General features: G+C 51.9%; 5 protein-coding genes across 27 annotated transcripts in view; 1 reads left to right on the forward strand and 4 right to left on the reverse strand.

Moving 5' to 3' along the window:
- Window positions 1–1,495: 1,495 nt before the first annotated feature.
- On the reverse strand, window positions 1,496–6,587 carry LOC134732347 (retinol dehydrogenase 13-like). Its single transcript, XM_063616574.1, has 3 exons — window positions 5,499–6,587; window positions 5,115–5,204; window positions 1,496–1,675 (listed from the first exon to the last, which is right to left on the reverse strand). The coding sequence occupies exons 1-3, from the start codon at window positions 5,581–5,583 to the stop codon at window positions 1,563–1,565; spliced, it is 288 nt and encodes a 95-aa protein (XP_063472644.1). The 5' UTR covers window positions 5,584–6,587; the 3' UTR covers window positions 1,496–1,562.
- A 73-nt stretch (window positions 6,588–6,660) lies between these two features.
- C14H2orf81 (chromosome 14 C2orf81 homolog) lies at window positions 6,661–14,196 on the reverse strand. Of its 8 annotated transcripts, none has more exons than XM_063616558.1 (4): window positions 14,009–14,154; window positions 8,505–8,765; window positions 8,205–8,418; window positions 6,661–7,982 (listed from the first exon to the last, which is right to left on the reverse strand). In XM_063616558.1, exons 1-4 carry the CDS (start codon window positions 14,024–14,026, stop codon window positions 6,739–6,741), a joined length of 1,737 nt encoding a protein of 578 aa, XP_063472628.1. In that variant the 5' UTR covers window positions 14,027–14,154; the 3' UTR covers window positions 6,661–6,738. The 8 variants fall into 8 exon arrangements, with proteins under 8 accessions (XP_063472628.1, XP_055097221.2, XP_055097219.1 ...); XM_055241246.2 differs by having other exon boundaries at window positions 13,958–14,122; XM_055241244.2 differs by lacking the exon at window positions 14,009–14,154 and adding an exon at window positions 9,896–10,009 and having other exon boundaries at window positions 6,661–8,109; window positions 8,200–8,418.
- Window positions 10,586–11,197, reverse strand: LOC129461839 (high mobility group protein HMG-I/HMG-Y-like). The gene is made up of 2 exons (XM_055241264.2): window positions 10,854–11,197; window positions 10,586–10,820 (listed from the first exon to the last, which is right to left on the reverse strand). Exons 1-2 carry the CDS (start codon window positions 11,127–11,129, stop codon window positions 10,608–10,610), a joined length of 489 nt encoding a protein of 162 aa, XP_055097239.1. The 5' UTR covers window positions 11,130–11,197; the 3' UTR covers window positions 10,586–10,607.
- Window positions 14,148–18,216, forward strand: WDR54 (WD repeat domain 54). Of its 8 annotated transcripts, none has more exons than XM_055241259.2 (10): window positions 14,148–14,259; window positions 14,638–14,860; window positions 15,320–15,382; window positions 15,771–15,837; window positions 15,930–15,983; window positions 16,292–16,431; window positions 17,336–17,436; window positions 17,536–17,698; window positions 17,878–17,952; window positions 18,031–18,216. In XM_055241259.2, exons 1-10 carry the CDS (start codon window positions 14,216–14,218, stop codon window positions 18,160–18,162), a joined length of 1,062 nt encoding a protein of 353 aa, XP_055097234.1. In that variant the 5' UTR covers window positions 14,148–14,215; the 3' UTR covers window positions 18,163–18,216. The 8 variants fall into 8 exon arrangements, with proteins under 8 accessions (XP_055097234.1, XP_055097235.1, XP_055097236.1 ...); XM_055241260.2 differs by having other exon boundaries at window positions 17,536–17,689; XM_055241261.2 differs by having other exon boundaries at window positions 16,304–16,431.
- Window positions 18,217–18,321: 105 nt separating this feature from the next.
- RTKN (rhotekin) overlaps window positions 18,322–22,518 on the reverse strand; it is a 32,982-nt gene continuing 28,785 nt past the window's right edge. For 8 of the 9 annotated variants that reach the window (XM_063616559.1, XM_055241248.2, XM_055241251.2 and 5 more), the window contains 7 exons: window positions 22,274–22,483; window positions 21,306–21,400; window positions 21,089–21,195; window positions 20,726–20,854; window positions 19,886–20,054; window positions 19,631–19,735; window positions 18,322–19,035 (listed from right to left, as the gene is read on the reverse strand). In XM_063616559.1, the coding sequence (XP_063472629.1) occupies window positions 18,704–19,035; window positions 19,631–19,735; window positions 19,886–20,054; window positions 20,726–20,854; window positions 21,089–21,195; window positions 21,306–21,400; window positions 22,274–22,483 (1,147 nt within the window). In that variant the 3' untranslated portion in view covers window positions 18,322–18,703. Of the gene's footprint in view, window positions 19,221–19,630; window positions 19,736–19,885; window positions 20,055–20,725; window positions 20,855–21,088; window positions 21,196–21,305; window positions 21,401–22,273; window positions 22,484–22,518 lie in introns of all 9 variants that reach the window. The other variant, XM_055241257.2, reaches the window with a different exon arrangement.

The raw sequence follows: 22,518 nt of genomic DNA on the forward strand, positions 1-22,518 counted from the left end.
CATAACCCGCCACGGCACTCAGTAGGTTGGGAGATCCTAGTGCCCAAAAGATGAATACTTCCACCAGCTAGCTGGCAATAAAGTGGAAGATTAAACTGTGTGAATTATTATTCTTTTTTTTTTCTTTTTGAGACAAGTTCTTGCTCTGTCACCCAGGCTGGAGTGCCGTGGCACCATCATGGCTCACTGCGGCCTCGACCTCCCGGTCTCAATGTAATCCTCCCACCTTACACTCCCAAATAACTGGGACCACAGGAACACACCACCCTGCTCAGCTAATTTTTGTATTTTTTTGTAGAGATGGGGTTTTGCCATGTTGCTCAGGCTGGTTGTGAACTCCTGAGCTCAAGCAATCTGCCTACCTCAGCCTCCCAAAGCATTAGGATTACAGTTGTGAGCCATCGCAGCTGGCCCCTGACTATTCTTGGCTCTCAAGTCATCACTAAGCCAACAGGCAGAGGAAGTGGTCATTATACTGGACAGTAATTGGTCCTAGAAGCCAGCAAACAAAGGGCATAATCAGAGTAAGTGCTGGAAGTTAGAGGCAGGGTGGCAAGTTAGGGCAGAGGTCACAGAGGGTCAGTCCATCTTGACTAGGCTTGTCAGTCGGACTGAGGCATTCCAGAGGCTCTGGGCAACAAGAGGATCCTGACAGGCTTTAACGGGAAGAGTTATCACACAGGAACTGCTGAAATATTTTCCAGAAATACCATCCGGCTCCTCTGCCAAGCTCAAGTAGAGGACTGGGATTACACCTTGTTTGAGATCCTGTTGGGAGGGAGAAGTGAAAAAGAAGTCATGCCAGGCAAACTTTGGCCTGCTGGGACACACTGAGAAGTTGAGCTCTGCCCCACTCCTCTAGGCCAAACCAGTTCTTTCCCCCACCCACCATCATGAAGAAGCTGACAAGCTAGAAGAGGAAGCGGTATGGCTAAGAGAAATGCCTCATAATCCCCATGTATACAAGACCAGGCTCCACAGCACTCACAGTCATTCCTAAGAAGTTGAGACACAAGGAGAGTGCAAAGTGAAGAGAGAGGAGGATGACCGATATAAGTGTAGTTCAGCAGTGTGCAAATAAGGGAAGGGTCCTACCAAGACTGTTGGGTAGTGTTGACCAGTGACTTGAGGGTGGTGCAGGGGACACTGGTGCTCCATAGCTCACCTTAATGGTATCCAAGCCAGTAAGGAAGGATGGGTATTGGAAGTGTTGGGTGAACTGTAGGAGGAACATGATGGACGATGCTGGTATTGGAAAACACCAGCAGGAAAGAAATATTGTGGGAGATGAAAAGAATGGGAAAAGGTTGAAATGATGTGAATACAGGGTTGAGAGAAATAGAGGGTACACAGATGATAGTTGGAGTGTAATAAAATGCTGGTTTGGGGCACATTGGGAGTACTTTATGGACAGGACATGTTGGAAGGAGATGTGAAAGGTTGGGAGGTGGTGCTGGGAGTGGAGTAAGGGGTGTCAGAGGCAGTTACCTGTTCCTTGAAGTCTCTGGGCAAGCTCTCCAGTGAATGAAGTCAATAGCAGTTTGCTGCAGTCATAGTTTTGGTTAAAGGTCAAAGGGCCTCCAGCCTGTCAGGTGCCCCTCATCAATGTACCCATGTGCATGCCGAATGGAAGACACATTCACCACTGGGGCTGGCCCTGCCCGTTGTAGGGCCCCTGGGTAGAGATGGGAGGGACCATACTCCTTCAATCCAAGTTCTAGAGTAAACTCCCATGCTCACTCCCCAACCTGCTTCTCCAGAAGATGGGGAGCAGGGCTCTCTAAGAAGGGGCAGTGGGGCCCATATCCAGAAACCTGGGCTAGGCATAGGAGAGCTTAATGTTAGCTGGGACCTCATTTTCATTATTAGCTGCCTTCCTAATGATCTTCTTCTTCTTTCATATTAGTGTTTGGAGTTTTGCCTTGCTTTTCTTCTACTTGCTAGTTGGAGCTACCTTAATTGATCCTCATTTATATGTTTTATTTCACTGATGGCTAAGAAGGAGAAGGAGAAACTGGAAACACTGTGAAAGTTGCTTTCATGTATTTATACATTCATTCCTCCATTTATCCATCCCACAAATGTTCATTGGGCACCTGGAATATGGCAGACACTAAGCTAGGTGCTAAGGACATAAGGGTGCTAGGTTTGGGGGAAAAGAAATATGTGTGCAGAGGTACTTGAGAAAATGTTTTTAAAGAAACAAAGCTAGGGAAGGTCATCACTGGAAAACTATTAACAAGTTTAATTGTAAATAAAAAACCAACTATGTTCCAAACAAAAACAAAATTACAATCTTAAAGTTAAATCTTAAAAAAAAGTTTAAAATAGTACATAAGTGTTTTAGTCTGTTCTCATACCACTATTAAGATACTACCTGAGACTGGGTAATTTATAAACAAAAGAAGTTTAATTGACTCACAACTCTGCATGGCTGGGGAGACCTCAGGAAACTTATAATCATGGCGGAAGGGAAGCAAGGCATGTCTTACATGGTGGCAGGAGAGACAGAGAGCAGGCAGGGGAAAACTGCCACCTTTAAAACCATCAAATCTTGTGAGATCTCTCTCAATATCACAAGAACAGCATGGGGGAAACTGCCCCCATGACCCAATCACTTCCCACCTGGTCCCTCCCTCTATATGTGGGGATTACAGTTGGAGATGAGATTTGGGTGGGGACACAGAGCCAAACCATATCAGTAAGTATATTAAAAAGTTTGGATTGGCTGGGTGTGGTGGCTCATGCCTGTAATCCCAGCACTTTGGGAGGCCAAGGCGGGTGGATCACCTGAGGTCAGGAGTTCCAGACCAGCCTGCCCAACATGGCGAAACCCCGTCTCTAGCAAAAATACAAAAAATTAGCCAGGCGTGGTCTTGGGCACCTGTAATCGCAGCTACTCGGGAGGGTGAGGCAGGAGAATCGCTTGAACCCAGGAGGCGGAAGTTGCAGTGAGCCGAGATCTCGCCACTGCACTCCAACCTGGGAAACGAAAGTGAAACTCCGTCTCAAAAAAAAAAAAAAAAAAAGGCTGGATTATATAAAGTATAAAAAATAGTTGTCACATATGAGTTTACAGTATTGTTTTTAAAATGCTAAAACTATTTTGAGCCTTACACTGAAATTAAGAATCACTCAGCAGGAGGCTAGCCTGCTGCATGGGCTGCTTCCAACACCTGCTCCTTGTCTCCCCAGAAAAAAAAAAATTAATACAAAATAAAATTTAAAAAATTACAAATTACAAATGAAAAACTGAGCAGGTGGTATTTAGCCAAAATTTACTGGAAAGAAAATTATTCTTAAAGAAGACAATGGAGTTTAAATTTGCAGACAGTGACATAGAGACCAAAAGGGCTCCCTGCTCAGTTGGAGAGACTGATCTTCACAGAGCAACATCAGTGCAGTCACAGAGATGTGTACAAGGGGGCTAATGGAGCCCCGTAAATGGGAGTGACTGGGGGAGGTGAAGGTTGGGGAAAGATCCACAGCAGAGGTGATATCTGTGCTGCATCTTGGCAGGTGAACTAAAGTTAGCCAGGCCAACATGATGAGAAAGGATATTCCAGATAGAAGGAGCCGTATGTGCAAAAACACAACCAGAGGGTAAAAAAAAAACAGACCGTGGTGCAAGAGCTGCAGATTGTCTGGCTGGAGACTAGGAGGTGGGTTAAGGAACGGCAAAAGGCAAGGCTGTCAGTCAGCAGAGGGTTTTTTTTTTTTTTTTTTTTGAGACAGAGTTTCACTCTTGTTGCCCAGGCTGGAGTGCAATGGTGCGGTCTCGGCTCACCGAAACCTCCACCTCTTGGGTTCAAGCAATTCTCCTGCCTAAGCCTCCCAAGTAGCTAGGATTACAGGCATGCACCACCACGCCCAGCTAATTTTGTATTTTTAGTAGAGACAGGGTTTTTCCATGTTGCTCAGGCTAGTCTTGAACTCCCGACCTCAGGTGATTTGCCTGCCTCAGCCTCTCAAAGTACTGGGATTACAGCCATGAGCTACCGTGCCCAGCCTAGCACAGGGCCTTCTAAGTGTAGATAAGGGGCTTAGAGTTCATCCTACAAAGGAGAGGGTACCTTCAAAGGATTTTAAGCAAGAAAGTGTCATGATGAAAGGTGATTACTAGATGTGGCAGTGGGGAGAATAGATAAGAGAAGATGAGACACGAAAGAAGTTTAACAAACTGTCACTAAGCAAGATGCAGATAGTGTCGTGACATTCCAAAATGTTACAATTTGTGGAAAGGGACAAAAACAATCATACTTGCAGGTGCATAGAGTTTTGCCTTTGTTCACTTTCCAATTGGGATTAATTTAGTTGACCACTAAAGGATACGTGAGACCCTGGCAACAGTAGTAGCCTCTCAGGAGGGGAACAGGTGGCTTATGTACCAGAAGAGAAAAATAGTTAAAAAAAAAACAAACAAACAACCCTCTATATCCTTTTGTACACTTTCAATTTTGTACTTTGGATATGTATTACCTGACCAAAAAAAAAATTGCTTTTCTTTTAAGGAGGCTATCACATTGCAAGGGGATGAGTAATTTAAAAAAAAATAAAAAAATAAAAAAATAAAGGGGCTATTATACAATCTAGGAGAAAACGTCAGGGAAAATGTATCTGCCACCCACTCCCCGAACCTTTCACTGGAGGAGCCAAACTTTCTCAATCAGAAAGGGCCTCTTCAAAGGACTTAGGCCCGAGGCAGTAATGTATCAACTGTATCATCTGTATGGCCTACACCTCTGGCCGACCCTGAGAACAGAAACTGAGTCTTCTTGCTTTCTCTATTTCTGGTGCCTAGTGCCCCCTCAAGAAGCCTTCGTTGCAAAAACTGACTCTACTGGTCTGGCTAAAACTAGGGGATGGGAGAAGGAGGTCTGGGATCTCATATCCCCTTGCTGATTATATTTTGGGCTGAATGATTCTTCTACCAGCCTTCTAATACTGACTTGTGCCAGCTGGGCTTCCCTGATGTGCGACACAAAAAGTGTGTTGGATCACCACTCAGCAAGCAGCTGGGTGCCAAGAGGCAAGAGGTGGTCCTGGGAGACAGTTACTAGAATGTCAGGGGTACAGGGAAGAGGGCAGCATGGAAGGTGCCCATCCTTCCTTACCTTGGAGTAGGTTTGTGAGCAGAAAGGGCCCAACATAGTTAGTGACAAAGGTGAGATCCAGGCCCTCTGGGGTAAGTGTCTTGGGGAATCCTGGGAGGAAATGAAAACACTGGCATTGAGTGATAAAGGGACCACCTTAAGGGAGACAAGGTCTGGGAGGGACATATCACCTTCAGCAGAAATGCCACAGGGGCACGTACATGCGAAGATGGGGGCAATGAAGTTTAAGGCTATAACTCAATGTCGGCTTTTTAGGGGAGGGTATGGATTAGAGTGTTTTGGTGAGATTGCATAGGTTAGGCTTTGAGGATACCTGTTTTAGAGTTCCTGAGCTAGAAAGGAGGCTGCAGAAACGTGTTTGGAGAAGCAAGCCAAGGCACATACCACTGACTCCAGCATTGTTTACCAGCAGATGTATCTCAGGATTCTCCTGCAGAAGCCTCCGGGCAAAGCTCCGAATAGAAGTCATGGAGCTAAGGTCCACCTCGCCAAGCAGGAGGCGGTTGCTGTTTGAGGCTGCTTGGATCTCAGCCAGGGCTTGCTGTCCACATTCCCTACTCTGACAAGTAAGGATCACTTGGGCCCCACACCGAGCTAGGTCCTGGGATACAACCTTCCCGATGCCTGTGGGAGGACAACTTTGGCTGGGTGGTGACTACAGTGAACAAGGGACACTCTGGGGGAGGGACAAGGGTGTTGATAGTGGATGCTCCTCCCTGCCTTCCCTGTGAGAGTTGTTGGAGGCCGAGGCCCACAGTGAGGATTCAGGGTGGGAGGAGCACTCACTACTGTTGGCCCCAGTCACTATGGCTGTTTTCCCAGTCAGATCTGTGGAGCAGCACTGGAGGTCCCAGGGATGAGACTTCCATCAGAGCTGCACGTGTAGTTGAAGAGGACCGGAATAAGGAAGACAGAGCCAGCGCCCCAGACCAGGATGCCGAGTGCAGCCCACAGCAACATAGCAGAAACTTCCTGGGCCTGCTGGGGAAATGCTGTAGGAGGAAGTGGGTGCAGGATAAATCTAGGCAGAGTGGAGACTAGCAATGAGGCAGGTGTGGAGCCTAAGATAAAATTTAAGGAGGCACTGACTCTTGAGTTTGTTCAATACACTGTTTGAATTTGAGAGTTCCTCCTTAACTTCAAAAGTGAAATTTGGATTTGCAGTCTAAGGTGAAGTGACCAAGCTCCAGGGACCAGGGAAGCAAGAAATCAAGTTCTTCATATCTTGAATCACTCTGTGCTTATGCAGGGCCTTCTCCTTCCTCCCCTACTGAAAGGAGACTCGAAGTTCTCTCTACAGAGCCAGACTCGCTGGCAGCCCTTATGTCTACTCCTTTGGGGGACGGGGATTTCTCTAGAATGCCTCTGCGATGGGCTCATAGAATGCCTCTGTGATGGCCCTAATGCAGGGTCTCCTAAGAGTGGAGACAGGGTTATTTCCTGAACCATGGTTCTATCTTCTTCTAGGCCTGTAGAATAACTGCTCCCCTTGGGGTTCAGTGCGAGGGTGGACACCCTTGGAAGAAACTGACAAGAGACATCAGACTAGTTCCTAAGGCAACTCAGGTGTTTATTTCTGGCAAGCAGAGGGAGGGGCCAGTTACCACGGCCAGAGGCTCAGGGATCAGACGGAGGCAGCAGGCTTAGAGGACCACACTTTGGGGGCTGAGTTTTTCATTAGCTGTGCTACAGTCACCTGGGGCTTTGGGGCACCTGTCTGGATGGGGTGTTGCTCAACGGGAGGAAAGGTGCTACCTTCTTTGTCCTCCTGTTCAGGCACACCAGAGCTGAGCAACACCTGGGTGCTCCGGTTCCATATGCTCACACCAGGGGCCAGCTTCAGGGCTTCTGGCAGCAACACCGGCTTCCACATCACCTGGGAAGTGGCTTCAAGGATCGGGGGTGTGGTTCGAGGCCATCTGCCAGGATCCTGGCCCTCCCTGTCTGCCAGCTCCAGACCCTGTGGAGGCACGCGGGTCCGGCCAGCCCACAGCTCGCCCAGCAGCTCGGCCTCCCCCTCCCAACCGCTGGGCCACCTGGCACTGGGCCACAGCTTGGGGCTGGGGCTGCGGGCCACATCAGGGAGCACCGGGTGTGTGGTGAGGAAGCGAATCCTGGAGTTGGGGAATGGCAGCTTTGACCCGAGGGATGGCGACGATAGGCCTAAATTTAAAGTGGGGAACTGGAGTGCGGGGCTCGAGTCCAAGGCACAGAAAGGAATGCCCGGCCGGAGAGGGAAGAACGCTGCCGGGGAGACACGGGTGTCGAGGCCGAGGGCTTGGGGTTCGGCCCGGGCCTTGGCCCGGGCCTTGGGCTTCTCGCCCCGCTGGCGTCCGCGGTAGGCTTCCAAGGGGCGTGTTTGAGAGTCTGGGACCAGGACCTCAGCCAGAGGGCGCACCCAGTGGCACGGGAGCCGCGCAGGGTCCAGGCGTTTCACGGCCGCCTTGCGGCGCATCCTGTGGTTCTGGGCGCTCAGCCGCACATCCGAGGGCCTGGCCCGCTGCTGCTGGAAGGACGCGGAGGGGCGGGTGGCGCCGCCCACAGAGGGGCAGGACATCAACACGCCCGAGGCGATGCAGGGCACCCCCTCTGACCTGAGTTCCAGCCGATCCCTAGCCACGTCCAGCTGGGGCATGCAACAGTAGAGGTCCTCCAACGACAAATGGAAGCCGAAGGGGTGTCCCCTCTCGGTTGAGGCCTGGGGGCTGGCTTCCAGGTACGGATCCAGAGAAGGGTAGGCATCGTCGGCAGGCGCCTCCTTCACCGACAGCTGGAAGCTCGCGCTCAAGGACCCGGCCGAGGAGAGGCCGCTACACTGGCCGTCCGCTTCCTCTACAAGACCTCCGGGCCCTGCCTCCTGAAACAACTCTGATGTGGGAAGAGGGGCTGAGGTGACTCTCAGCTCCGGAGAAGGCTCCCAAGATTCCATCTGCTCCTGGGAGCCTCGACCCATCCACGACCTTCCTAAAGGGATCCGGTCCACGCTCGCAGGGTCCTGGGGAAATGCACTTGGGCAGTGAGATGTCGGAAAGGGGAGAGCAGGAGTAATGGCAGAGGAGTCCGGAGAGGCTCCCGAGGAGTGTACTTCACCTTGGAAGTTCTCCAGGCCCTCCGAGGTGGGCGCGTGCAGCACGGGCACTGAACCCTGAGCCCAGGAGTCCGTCGTGCATGGCGAAGGCTCCTCGTCCTCACCCCATGTGGGGTCCTCAGCTACTGCAGATTCTCCCTCGTCCCGGGCCAGGAAGCGCCACTCCGTGATCTGCAGCATGGCCTCCCGGGCCTCGCTGATGGTGAATGGAATGCACTGCGGAGGCGAGAGAGGATCTCAGGTCGGCAGGGAGGGGCGGGAGAGGGAGGAGATGAGTCTGAAGGACCCGGATCCCGGCCCACCTGCTGAGTCAGGTAGACTTTGAAAGCAGAGTCCATAACTCGAGCCAGCAAGTCGGCCAAGATGTCCCCTACCACGTCCTCGCCCTCCTCGAGGGCCGTAAGCGCCATCCACTCGGCCTCATTGAGCCGCCCAGGCACAATATCCACCTGCAGCACTGGCACAGTGGGCGGCCGCACTTTTTCCGCCTTGGACCGGGTCACCCCGCGGTCTCGGACCGCGGACCGGGTCATCCCGCGGTCTCGGACCTGCCTCTCCTGCCTCTGTGAGAACAAAACAGGGCAGTCAGAGCAGGAAACCAAGAAGTGGAACGGAAGAGTAGCTATAGGCTAGGAGGAAGCTTTCTCAAGTTGTCTAGTGGGAAAGAAAAGGGCTAATTGACGAAGAGCCTACTATGTGACGGATACTTAGTAGATGTTTGACCTAATAATTTTCATTAACAGCCCACTAACCACAATTGACAGATAAAGAAACTGAAGTGGGGAGGCTGAGGAAGGAGAATCACTTGAACTCAGGGGATGGAGGTTGCACTGAGCAGAGACTGTGCCACTGCACTCCAGCCTGGCGACAGAGCGAGACTGTGTCTCAAAAAAAAAAAAAAAAAGAAAAAAGAAACTGAAGTCTGACAGAAGTTAACCATCCTTGCTTAGGAGCACACAGTGAGCAAGCCCAGGCAATGTGAAGGTTTAACTTCATGGCCCTTATGAGCAAAGTATTCAAAATTCTTGAGAGTTCAAATTACTTGAGAAAGACAATTCAGTAAACAGTCCTGGAATTATTGGTGCTATTTAAAGTCTTCTCTACATTTTGTTTTCCAGAAAAGGATTTTTTTTTTTTTTAATTCAAGTAACTGCAAATAGGAAACCAGAGGGGGAGCCCCAGGCTGGGACAAATCATGGCTACCCCTCCCTGACAGACCAGGGGGAGCAGGCGGCCCCTACATGCTTTATGGTGGATTTGGGCCCCCTTGCTCTCTCTGCTGCAGCATCCTAGGGGCAGGGCCCGGACTGGAGTAGTCCGTCACCCAGCCTGCCATGCCTCAGCCCCTCTTCCCCACGAAGAGTAACTTGGGGGAGGGGATCGTGGGCAGAGCAGGAGGCAACGTGGATGAACATTTGGTGCTGGTAGCAGCAGCAATGACGGATGTCAAAGAATGGAACATTGAACCAAAAACAAAACAACTGTCCAGAGGTAGTTTGTGAACAAAGGAAAAACGGAACCAGAACCTTGGGGGGTGGCAGAAGCAGGAGGGCTGGGAGTGGGAAGGGTGAGCTCCTTGTTATTGGTGCCCCATCTGAGGAGGGGGAAATGGCCAAGTGGTAGAAGCAAAGTAGGGTTGGGGGAGCAGCCCCAGCCCACCTCAGGTAGCTGCCACAGGGCTCATGGGCCTCACCTGGACAATAGGTGACTGCATCTCCATCATTGCAATATGTACTCAGACCCCAGGCAGAGGGTAAGGGGGCTGGGGCCACTGCAAAGAGGGAGTAGGGGACTCACACCCCTCCCTCTTTCCTGTAGCCAATGGGAGCTGTCCAACCTAGTGCAGGCACTAGGGAAGGTGGGGATGAAAGATGTGAGCCTCATGTGGTGACAAAGACAGTTTGGCTGGTGGAATCCTGGGGGCCAGCACCCCCTCCATTGGCCACACCTGCTGCTGCTAGGACAGTGGAGTGGGGTGTGCCAGAATGGGGGCTTGGGCCCCTTTTAAGGCCAGGGGAACCCTCCCAGGCCCCTCTATGGGAAGCCAGAGGCAACAGTGGAGGAGCAGAGAGGTGGCCCCCAAACCAAAAGCCCAGAGAGCAATGTCCCCACCACCAAGGGATCAGGGATGCAGTGGGGATGCAGCAGGTGCAGGGTGTGGCTAAGCGGGACATTAGCCTTGTCCAGGAGGGCACATGTGTATGAGTGGGCGGACGGGGGGTGGGGGTGGGAAGAGGCCAAAGGAAAAGTCCTCCCCACTCAGCCCATAGGGACCTGCAGCGGCTGGTGTGTTGTGTAGTGTGGTGGTGAAGGCGCAAGTGGAAGATGAGGGTGGTAGCCGGAGGCAGTGGTGATGGTGGGTGTGGGGAAGGGATGGGGGGCGGTGGGGGGGTGTTGGGAGCGGATCAAAGCTGTCCAGTCCCAGAAGGAAGCTGCTGCTCCAGTGAGGACTCCTGCGAGATGCCCTTCTCTTCCTCCTTCTCCAGTTTTTTGGGTCTTCCCCTTGGTTTCCTTCCCGGAGTTGTGGTGGTTTTCCGGGTCTTGGCAGCACCCTTGTTTTTGCTTCCCTTTGGTCGGCCCCGAGGTCTCTTAGGTGTTGGCACTTCGCTGAGCTCCTTCTGACTCCCTACCAGCGCTGTCCTGGGACTCACCAGAGGCTGCTTGCGCGGCCTGCCACGGCCCCGCTTCTCAGTGCCGTCGTTTTTCTGCTTGGAGGCCAAGGGCTGGCTGGACTTTGAGCTCGACTCGCTCATCTTCCCTTCTCTAAGGATTAGGTGGAAAAGTGATGGCTGGGATGGGCGAACTCGGCCGCTGGCCTGCGGTGCATGCTCCAGTTTGCCGGGAGCAGCGGTGCTGGGCGCTGAGGACAGGCCAGTCTCCACCACAGCCGCCCCTGGTCGCAAATGCGGATGCCTTCCTGGAGCCATGCCAGAGCCAGAAATAGCCCAGGCTCGGAGTCCCACTTAGAAGAGCGCAGCCCCAGCTCAGGAGAGCTTAAAAAGTTCTCTACTTTTTTTTTTTTTTAACCAACTATTCTTATCTCCATTTTATGGTAATTTACCCAGTATCATACAAGTAGGAGTTAGTGAAGTCAGAATGCAATTACATGCAAGTCTGTCTGACTCCAGAGCCTCTCAAAGACATTTGCAACAAATATGAAAAAAGATAAATATCCCCGAGTAAATTAAAAGATCATACAAAAAAAAAATGGCCGGGCGCAGTGGTTCACGCCTGTAATCCCAGCACTTTGGGGGGCCGAGGTGGGTGGATCATTTGAGGTCAGGAGTTCAAGACCAGCCTAGCCAACATGGTGAAACCCCGTCTCTACCAATAATACAAAAATTAGCCAGGCATGGTGGTGGGCGCCTGTAATCCCAGCTACTAGGGAGGCTGAGGCACAAGAATCACTTGAACCTGGGAGGCAGAGTTTGCAGTGAGCTGAGATCATGCTACTGAACTACAGCCTGGGTGACAGAGCGAGACTCTGTCTCAAAAAAAAAAAAAATACTAATAAAATAAAAAATAGAAGAAGAAAAATGGCCAGGCACAGTGGCGCACACCCACAGTACCAGCTGCTCGGGAGGCTGAGGCAGGGGGATTGCTTGAGCCCAGGAGTTCAAGTCCAGCTTGGGCTATATTACAATAAAAACTTAAACTATAAGAAGAAAAACCATTTAAGATCCGAAAGATAAGCAAAGGACATGACATTTCACAAAAGAGGGACTGTAGATGACTAATAAATATAGTATTGAGATTCTGATTTCTAGCTCATCAAATTAGAATTATTTTAAAAACAAGAATACTCAGCACTGGCAAAGGTTTAGTGTGATACCATGCTGCAACAGTATGCATGAAGACATTAAAAAATGTTTTCGCTTCTTCAACTCTGCAATTTCAGTTCTATAAATACAACCAAAAGGCATTTTCTGAAATGCAGATAAAAATATATTCTCCAACAAATTCTGTGGCATTTTTATAATAGCAGAATATTGAAAACATGTCTTTAAAAAGAATAATTGACTATGCTATATATACTGAAATATTATGCAATGATTAAAGGTAATCTTCGTTTGTTTGTTTTTGTTTTTGAGACGGAGTCTCGCTCTGTCACCCAGGCTGGAGTGCAGTGGCAAAATCTCGGCTCACTGCAACCTCCGCCTCCCAGGTTCAAGCAATTCTCCTGCCTCAGCCTCCGGAGTAGCTGGGATTACAGGCGCCTGCCACCAGGCCTGGCTAATTGTTTTTCTATTTTTAGTAGAGATGGGGTTTCACCATGTTGGCCAAGCTGGTCTTGAACTGGCCTCAAGTGATTTGCTCACCTCGCAGGCGTGAGCCACTGACCCAGCCATTAAAGGTAATCTTTAGAAAGAATTTGCAATGGCATAAAGCAAATGTTTATGATGTAATGTTAATTGAAAGAAGCAAGATACAAAATTACATATCAATTATGATCTCATATATGTAAACCACTATGTGTTCAACAAAAGGAAAACATCAAAATGATAACAGAGGATACGTTTCCTTCCTATGCTCTTTTCTATTTTGTAAGTTCTCTACAATGAGTTTGTTTCCTTTTGTAATCACTTAAAAAAAAAAAAGACTAGTCCCCAAAACTCACTTTAGGGACATAAAAAGTTTACAATCTCTTGGGAGCTCCCTCAATTCCCCACAACAGTCTCCCTGAACCTGGTTCCTTCCAAAATGTACTTCCAAATGTGATCTTCCCAAACCTTTGCCTATTGCCCCGCTAAAACCTTGTCTCATATCTGTTTCCTAAAATTCCTTATCCCCCCAAATCTGATGTTTCCTAAGTCTTACAGAACTCAAAATCCCTTAGGTCTCATTACCCCTATCCACCAGAGAGAACAGCCCTGTAGCAAGCACCAGGAGTGGCCCACAGCCCAGGCCAAGCTTGACTAGAGCAGGGCTGACTGGACTGGGTAAAGAGAGTTGGTTCCTTAGACCTCCCCTCCCAGCCTTGCATCTGACACCCGTGATGGTGACCAGAAGGGACAGAGATATTTTTGCACAAAGGCTCTTCAAATCCGTTTTTTGTTTTTTTTGTTTTTTTGAGACAGTCTCTCTCTGTCACCCAGGCTAGAGCGCAGTGGCGCAATCTCGGCTCACTGCAACCTCCGCCTCCCGAGTTCAAGCGATTCTCCTGCCTCAGCCTCCCGAGTAGCTGGGATTACAGGCACCACCACACCCAGCTAATTTTTTGTATTTTAGTCGAGACGGGGTCTCGCCATGTTGGCCTGGCTGGTCTTGAACTCCTGAGCTCAGGCAGTCCGCCCGCCTCAGCCTCTCAAAGTGCTGGGATTACCGGCGTGAGCCACTGCGACCGGCCCCGTTTTCTTTATTTTAAAATTGATTGGCTCTTAAACAATTTGACTTTCAAGTGCAGCCTCTGAATTATTTAATGTTTCTTCCTCTTGAAATTCTCGAAATAGATTTTTTCTGTTATCTTCTCTCTCTAAATGCCTATCCATTTAAATACGCACCACCATGTAAGAGACTTATTACATTCATTAGCTGTTTCAAAATCCACTTCCTGTTCTCAGGCTCTACACCACCCCCTGACCCTTTCCCTCATGGCTTGAGTGTAACAAAGCGTTTCAGTGGACACCGTGCAGGTGTAGGTTTTCTGCCCGAGTACCGACGTGGCTTCCTTGGTCATCTAAACTCCCGCGCGGTGGGCGGGAGCGAGTAGGGGCACTGGGCGGCCCAGAGCCAGCCCACTGTTCCCGACACAGACCTTAACGGCCGACCCTGGCTCTGGCGCATCCCCAGCTGAACTGAAGCTCACCGAGCCTTCGTGCGCCATCGCCAAAGCGGTCGCAGCAACGCTGGTGTTTCTGCCGCATCCGGGTCGCGAAGCCGCCTAACGGTCGCCTCTGCAACCACCGGCTCGGGGTCGCTCGCCCCGCCCACAGTTGCCCCGGCAACCGCGCCGCCCGGGGCACGTTCCGGCCGCTCCCCCCGCCCAAGGGCCGTGCGTACGTGCGTCGTCTCTATGGTGGCGGCGGATTTGGAGGGACCCTACCAACCAGGAGTCAGGCGAGCCGATCTGGGGCTGCAGGTGTTACCTCTGACCTAGGCCGGGGGCTTCAGGGATCCGAGCCGAGGGAGAAAGCCTTGGGGGCTTCATCACACTTATTTGGCTCGCGGGCTTGGGGGCCATCGGGTGGTCCTGTGTCATCCCCATTCCTCCTCTGCGATTCCCCCGTCGCCCCAAAACAGCCCTGGGACTCCCCTGTCTTGCTCCTCGACACCCTCCCCACGCCATGTGACCCTCCCCCATCACCGTCCTCTGGGAACCCCATCCCGTGACCCAGTCTCAGGCATCTTCCGAAATGCTCGATGATAGTCGCCCTCGGACATCTCCGCTGCGTCTGTTTGTAGCACGCCGGGTGATTCGGATGCACCTCCCCACAGGATGTTCCGCTGGGAGCCCTCCCTTCCTCTTCGAGGCTCGGCCGCCGCCCTGTGCAACAACCTCAGTGTGCTGCAGCTGCCGGCTCGCAACCTCACGTATTTTGGTGTGGTTCATGGACCAAGCGCCCAGCTTCTCAGCGTTGCTCCTGAGGGTGTGCCCTTGGCCCAGCGCCAGCTCCACGCTAAGGAGGGTGCTGGAGTGAGCCCCCCACTTATCACTCAGGTGAGGCATGGAGTTGGGAGTGATGTTGCTGAACCCAGTCCTACCCCCAGCCTTTTCTCTCCAAACCTTCAGGAGCAGGCATGTCCTAACCTCAGAATCTCCCCTCTTCTGCCGGGTGCGGTGGCTCACGCCTGTAATCCCAACACTTTTGGAGGCTGAGACGGGCACTTGAGGCCAGGAGTTCGAGACCAGCCTGGCCAACATGGTGAAACCACTTCTCTACTAAGAATACAAAAAAATTAACCGGGTGTGGTGGCGTGCACCTGTAATCCCAGCTACTTGGGTGGCTGAGGCAGGAGAATCGCTTGAACCCAGGAGGCTGAGGTTGCAGTGAGCCGAGATCGTGCCACTGCACTCCAGCCTGGGCCACAGAGCAAGACTCCATCTCCCCCCCGCCAAAAAAAGAATCTCATCTTCCCTGCTTTGATTTTCTCCCTACACTGATGCACCTCCCTCCAGGTCCACTGGTGTGTCCTCCCCTTCCGAGTGCTGCTGGTACTCACCTCACATCGAGGAATACAGGTAAGAAGAGGACTCTCCTGCTTGCCCCACCAGAGCCTTCTCAGCTCCCCTGCCAGGCTTCCAGACTTTCCCACTTGCCTCTAAACACTTCCAGACTTTTCACATGCTTGGCCCACTCACTCTTTTTCTATTTCTTATCTTCAATCTTTCCATCTTTTCCAGTTTCCAAGGTGCCATCTCCAGTATCTGCCCCTTTACTAGCTGTATGTCCTTACACCATTAACTTCTCACTCTCACTGTTGTCCTCTGAAAAAAATAGGATAAAAATAGTACCTACATCCCAGATTTGTTTTGAGGATTAAATGGGCTAAGGCTAACATGGATATGTGAAGTACTCAGCAGAGGTCACGTTGGGTTATGCCCCCTGGTTCTTGCCCCGGTCTTCCAGATGTACGAGTCCAATGGCTACACCATGGTCTACTGGCATGCACTGGACTCTGGAGATGCCTCCCCAGGTACCTGCAGGACCAAGTGGGGTGGGGGCAGGGAGTGTTTGCTAGGGCTGCAGGAGGGGATATTTCTGATCATTCTCCCCTTTCATATTCAGTACAGGCTGTGTTTGCCCGGGGAATTGCTGCCAGTGGCCACTTCATCTGTGTGGGTGAGGGAGCCAAGGGCAGGGCATGGAGGGGTGCTGGGGCATGTGGGCTGTGGCCAGAATAATGAGGGCCTGAGGAAATTGTGGAAAGTTAGAGGGAAGGGTGGAAGTGGAGTGGAATCAGAGACTCTAGTAAACCATGGAAGGGTTCAGAGGGTCAGGGTGGGATAGGATGAGGCTAGTGAATGAAGGGGCATGGCTGTTAGAGCAGTGAGAGGGGGTTTTGTTACTAAGGTTTCTGGGATGGAGTAAATGTTGAGTATGGTGGCTGGAGACCCAGGAGGGTCAGGAAGTCATCACTGGAGTACTAGTTCTGGATACAGGAACGTGGTCAGGCCGGGTGCTGGTGTTTGACATCCCAGCCAAGGGTCCCAACATTGTACTGAGCGAGGAGCTGGCTGGGCACCAGATGCCAATCACAGACATTGCCACCGAGCCTGCCCAGGGACAGGTGAGTGGACCTCCCCTACCCACCTGGGAGCCTTCCCCACCCTGGGAGGCAGGGGACCTGGCTTTGAGTCTTGGCTCTGCCAAGACTGACATCCACCAAACAGGTGGATGGCTTTGGGCAAATCTGCATTTTCCTAGTCTTCAGCACCAGGTTCAGTGATAAAGCCAGAGATACTTTACATTTATGTAGTATTTTATAGTTAACTAAGATTTTATAATACTGATGTGAAATGAGGAGTTGGAGCAAATGGTTTCTAAGATACTTTCCAGCTCTGAAATGTGCAGCTTCCTTCTCTAGGGCAAGTCCCACCTATTCAGGCCCAGCTCCAGTGCCATCCATCCTCTCCAGGAAGCCTTCCCCATATTCTAGCTCCCACTGATGCCTCTTAGCTGAAACCTGAATTGGCACTGCCCTCAAAAGACAACTCTTGTCTCCCCAAGTAATTTGCAAACCTCTTGAGAACAGGGTATATATTTTCTTATTCATATTCTCCATTGTACCTGGCATAGGGCTAGGCCCATAGGCTGCGTTGCCTGCCTGGTATTGGGGGTGCAGGGGCCCAGGGTCTAGTCATGACTGTGACTGGTTCACTACAAGACCTCCAGAAGGTCATGACAGTGGCCTCAGTTTTATCATCCATCCAGTGAGGCAATTGTGCACCCCCTCCTAACGTTATTGGGGGATGGGACTCCATGAAGAAATTCAAGGAAAGCAGTTCATGCTTCCCAAGGGAACCCTGGTGGTAGGGGTGGTTTCTGATGGGTCTAGCTAGTAAGGGCTCCACATCTTGCCCTTTACCTGGAGAGGCAAAGATGCACACACTGCCTCTCTTCCCCTCCTGCCCTGTATATACAGGACCATAGCAGGGGAGAAAGGGAAGGGCTGATCTTGCCTTTCCCTTCAGGATTGTGTGGCTGACATGGTGACGGCAGATGATTCAGGCTTGCTGTGTGTCTGGCGGTCAGGGCCAGAATTCACATTATTGACCCGCATTCCAGGATTTGGGTAGGTGAGGCAGAAGGGGTAGAGGGCTTCCTGAGGTAGCTTCAGGCTGGGGAGTAGGATTTGATCTGGGCAAAACAAAGTTGGGTGTCACCCTTGCAGAGTCCCGTGCCCCTCTGTGCAGCTGTGGCAGGGGATCATAGCGGCAGGCTATGGGAATGGACAAGTGCATCTGTATGAGGCCACTACAGGAAATCTACATGTCCAGGTCAATGCCCATGCCCGGGCCATCTGCGCCCTGGACCTGGCTTCTGAGGTGGGCAAGGTCAGTCTCCTCCTCTGTCCCTACATACCCTTTTTCCTGGCAGTGGAATGTTGAGAGAACACCACAGGCTTGTCTTTGCAACTCAGTGTAGCCACCTCCCTTGGGGCACCTGGACTGGGGATTCCAGCTTATATCTATCCCGTCAGGGCATTCTGACTCCCCCTCTTCCTCTTCCGCAGCTACTCTCTGCAGGTGAGGACACCTTTGTGCATATCTGGAAGCTGAGCAGAAGCCCAGAGAGTGGCTACATTGAGGTATGTGTCATGGGGTGGGTGGAATGGGGAGACCCAAGCATGGGGCATCAGGCCCTGACCAGCCCTCTGCTCCCCCAGGTGGAACACTGTCATGGTGAGTGTGTCTCCGACACCCAGCTGTGTGGTGCTCGATTTTGTGATTCCTCAGGCAGCTCCTTTGCTGTGACTGGCTATGACCTTGCGGAGATCCGGAGATTCAGCAGTGTGTGAGAAGAGCAGCCTTCCTTTGTCCCTGTGGTATTCATAAAGTACCCACTCCACCCAGCCTTTGTCTGATTACTCAGTATCACAGTCATATTTCACAGCTGGTGAACTATGCTTCAGGGATGATGTGAGGCAGGTCTAGACCAGGCAGACAGAGGCACCCTGTCCTCAGGAGCCAGGTGAAGGCTGCTGTTAAATAACTTTAATGGTTGATATGGGAGTCACAAGGGAGGTATGTTTCCTCCAAGGGTTTTTCAGTGCCATCCTCAAAGCTGGTTAGTGCAGGGAGGTAGGGCAGAGTTGGTTCCAGTTTTCTTCCAGGAAGGGTTTAGGGAGGTCCCAGCGAGCCCCAGGAATGAGTCCCTTGGTACCATGGCAACCACAATTTAAGAGGGGCTTCTGCCCACCCCTGCAGCTGACCCCAGGTCCAGCAGAGGAACAGGAGGCCAGACTGGCCAACTTGCTATAGACAGTGCCGTATCCAGAACCCAACTGCGCATGGGTCATTTTCTCTTCTGGGCAGATCCTATGCCAGCACCTTTCTCTCTCACACTGGTGACTGGAGCCAAGTGCGAGGTTGGCCTTTGCTGCAGAGGCCTCTGGTCCGTGGGGATCGCTGAGGTGGGAGGGGGGCAACCGAGCGAGCCCTAGGGGAGTGGTCTGGGGGGACAGCATCCAGGGAAAAGGTTCGGGGTCTCCCCCAGGGCAGGGGGTGGGTCCAGGCTGGGGCTGGGGCCACTGAGGCAGGCAAGCAGGGGTTAGGCAGGGCAGGCTGGTCTGTAAACATTGCCAGCCAGGGTGGGGGTGTCTCCAGCCTTGCGCCCTCCCGCTGGGTCAGGATGTCTGTCACCGCTGCGATGTCATCCAGCGGCTCAATAGCTGTGGCACCAGGAAGGGGTTGGGGGAGGGTTGGGCTAGTCAGAGCTCAGGCCCCAAGCCTACCCAGCCCTATCACCTGTAACTGTAATAGGAGGAAAGCAAAGCCCGGATCTCAGTGGAGATTGCATTATCCTGCAGGAGCAGCCCCTCACCTGGGCCCCCTGGGGCTACAGGCTCTGGTAAGACTGTGGGACGTGGGGCATGAGGTAGATGAGGATGGGAAGGGGAGGGGTGGGGAGCAGAGGTGGGTGAAGAAACCAAGAAAGAGGAGAAAATGAAAGCGGTGCCAGGCAAGTGAGGGGTCAGAAGAGACAGGAATCCACATACAGAAAGGGAAACAGAAAAGAAGAAATTAGGAAAGAAATCAATGAAATGATCCTGGCTCATTGGGGTTTTGTTTTGAACTTTGGTGGAGGTGGTTCTAAGAAGAGTTGGAGAGGAGAAAAGAACACACAGGATTGGGTGAGACTTGGGTCCCCAGAGATCTGGTGTAGCCCAGAGTGTGCTTTCTCTCTGTTTCCATTATCTGGTTTCTCTTGAAGTCCCCAATCCTACTTCCCATTAGCTTCCTGGAGTTCACATTCCTCTCACTTACCCATCTCATGGTACAAGGACCCCTGCTTTGCCAGTGCTTGGGGTGGTTTCCGGGGAGCAGGAGTTTCAATTTTCATGATTTCATCACAGCACTGCTTCCACTGGCCTGGAAGAAGAGCGCTGATTAAAAGAGAGGGCCAGGCTGCCCTTTCTCCTGCTACATTCCCTTCCACACAATCTTGAAACAGAGGCCTTTAGTAAAAATGACAAACTCCAGTTCTTCCCAAAGGTCCAACCCAGCCCCCTTCTCTCTTACTCATGTCAAAGAAAAGCTGCCACAGAGCCTCCATCCAGCTCTGCAGGGCTTCCCGACTTTCTGTCTGAAGGGTGTGTGTCACCTCATCATCCCCATACTGGTTACTGATGCTTAGGGTGAAGGGCTGTCCTAGAGCCTGGTCCAGCTCCCCTGCCCGGACTCGAGTCTCCTGCAGGAGAAAGAAGAGGTCTACCTTGGTCACAGAAGTTGGCAGTGACAGGCAGCCTTGATCACCCCTGCCTTAGAAGGATGAACTTGTGGGGCTTTTGCTGAGCCCTCTCATTTGCCTCCTACTGACCAGAGTAGGAAGGAATGGCAAAAAAGGGCTGGGGATGAGACAGCCAGTCCTGAGTCAGGGGAGGAGGAGCAGCTTGAGATAGGGAAAAAAGGATTGAGCAAGGCAGGGAAGACACAGAGGTAGGCAAGGATGCTCCAGCCAGAGGTCCCTCAGAACTGACAAAAAGTAGGCAGGAAACCCAATAAAAGGGATAGGGAGCAAAGAAGGGCAATTGGACCTGGAGAGAAATGGGAAGTGGTAAACTAGATATAAATTAGAATCTGAGGGAGAAGAGGGAGAGAGGATGAAAGGCCCTGAACTTGCAGGCGAGAGAACCCTCTCTGAGACTTGACAGGGACTGAGGATGGCAAGTGAATGGGACGATCCTCTCCCAGTGATGCTGTGGTTGGGGAGAATACGGGCCCCTGAAGCTGGATGTGGCACTGTCAGGAGCAGGAGGCCTGTTTCTATCTCTCTGAGGTATGTGCCCACCCTCCTAAGACCTGAAGGAGAGGCTCCTGGGCCTGTGCCCTTGGTGGCCTTACCACCAAGGGACCCATCACCTTGTTGACGGCAATAGTAAGCAGCGGCTCTTCCCCCATGTCTGCATCCTCAGGTCGCCGGTAACAGAAGAGGTTTGTGCCTTTCAGAACTCCATGCACTTTTGCCCAGTTCTGCATCTCCCCAGCTTGCTGCACAAATGACTCAACATTTTCTAGGGAAGTCACACCCCCCAGTATCCCTCTTCTCAGCCCCCCATGAGAACCTGTTTGTTTTGTCCACCCTGCTGTCCATTCCTCCCCTCTTCTGGCCATACCCCATTTCTTCCACCCAAATCTTGATTTTTCATTAGCTCTTCTATTCCTAGTTATCCAGCTCTCCTCTGCCTTCTCCCTGCTCCCTTCCACTCCTCAGGGCCCCCTCACCTGCACCCTGAGGGTACCACTTGCAGTAGGCTGAGTCATGCAGAGAGGCTGAGCTGCCAGACGGCAACACACGCTACCATAAAGGGGCAGCCAGGCAGGGTTCTCCTCTGAGGGAGGAGGAAGTGCAGGGTGAGGTAGGGGAATGAGAAGGGGACCATCCCATAGCCCCTCTTCTCACCATCACATGTGTGTGTCCCCCATGCACACACATACTTACCATGACTGGCAAGGGTGAGGTCATGTGTGTGGAATCCATCCTGCACTGCTGCCAGGGTGAGTGTGGTGTGAGCCAAGAGGTGGTAACGAGGACCACTAAGGGAGGTAGGAGAGAGCATCAGCCAAGGGAGGGGCATGTTGGCCAGCAGGAACTCTAAGGGCTGAGCAGTTCAGGCTGCCCCACAGAAAACTCACTTGCCTCCCCAGAGAGTTGGGAATGAAACATTTACCGAGCTCCAGCTAAGTGTCAGGACCTATGCTTTATATGTTTTATCCCACTGTATTCCTATGATAGCCCTGTGAGGTTGGTGGCATTCTTCAACCAGATGAGGCAACTTGAGGCTTAGAGAGGTTAAGAAACTTGCCCATAATTTATAGCTGGAAAGTGGGGGAGTTTGAATTTGAACCCATATCTGTGTCCAAAATCAGTATTCTGTTCACTACCCAAAGGTTCTCAAACTGCTTCTCAGAGTCTCAGTGGTCCCATGAGGTGTCTCCCGGTGCATGTAGGAACCACCACAGGTCCCAGGGTACTCTGCTCCAACCAAGAAGCTCTGCTCTATCCACTTAAAATGTATTTGCTAGGCTGAGTGCTGTGGCTCACGCCTGTAATCCTACCACTTTGGGAGGCTGAAGCGGGAGGATCACTTGAGCCCAGGAGTTCGAGACCAGCCTGGGCAACATAGTGAGACCCTGTCTCTAAAAATAAAATGTATTTGCTGCTGCTAAAAAGTTAAGACCCCAGGGCCTAAGTCTCCCTGCCTTCCTACTGGTTTTCTGGACTGGCTTCGGCCCAGCTCTGGGTCATGGGCTGGAATGCCTCCCAGCTACGTGGCCACTGCTCATTCATGTCTGTCTGCACATCCTGGCAGCAATGCAAAATGGGTTCTGCACACTCAACACAGTTCAAAGGTCACCTGTGGGCAGAATACAGGCAGCTGAGGGTGGTGGCGGTGTGCAAGGCCTTACCCAACAGCTGGGGTGGGGAGCAAGATGGGACTGCTCCCTGAACCCCCAGCACTGTCCAGCGATGCCCGGACACGCCTGCCTGAGGAGCGGCCCAGGGAGCTGCTGAGTTTGGTGGCAAGCCTCTTGGGGCCGCCAGTCAGGGCCCCCTCTTCTTCCACACAGGCTCCATACAGCTCTAACCGCAGTTCAAAGTCTGGCCCCGCCTCAGCGCTGGTGGGAGGAAGAAAGGAGGGTGGTCACAGGAA

Source organism: Symphalangus syndactylus, chromosome 14 (genome assembly GCF_028878055.3).
Source record: "Symphalangus syndactylus isolate Jambi chromosome 14, NHGRI_mSymSyn1-v2.1_pri, whole genome shotgun sequence".
Lineage (NCBI taxonomy): Eukaryota > Metazoa > Chordata > Mammalia > Primates > Hylobatidae > Symphalangus > Symphalangus syndactylus.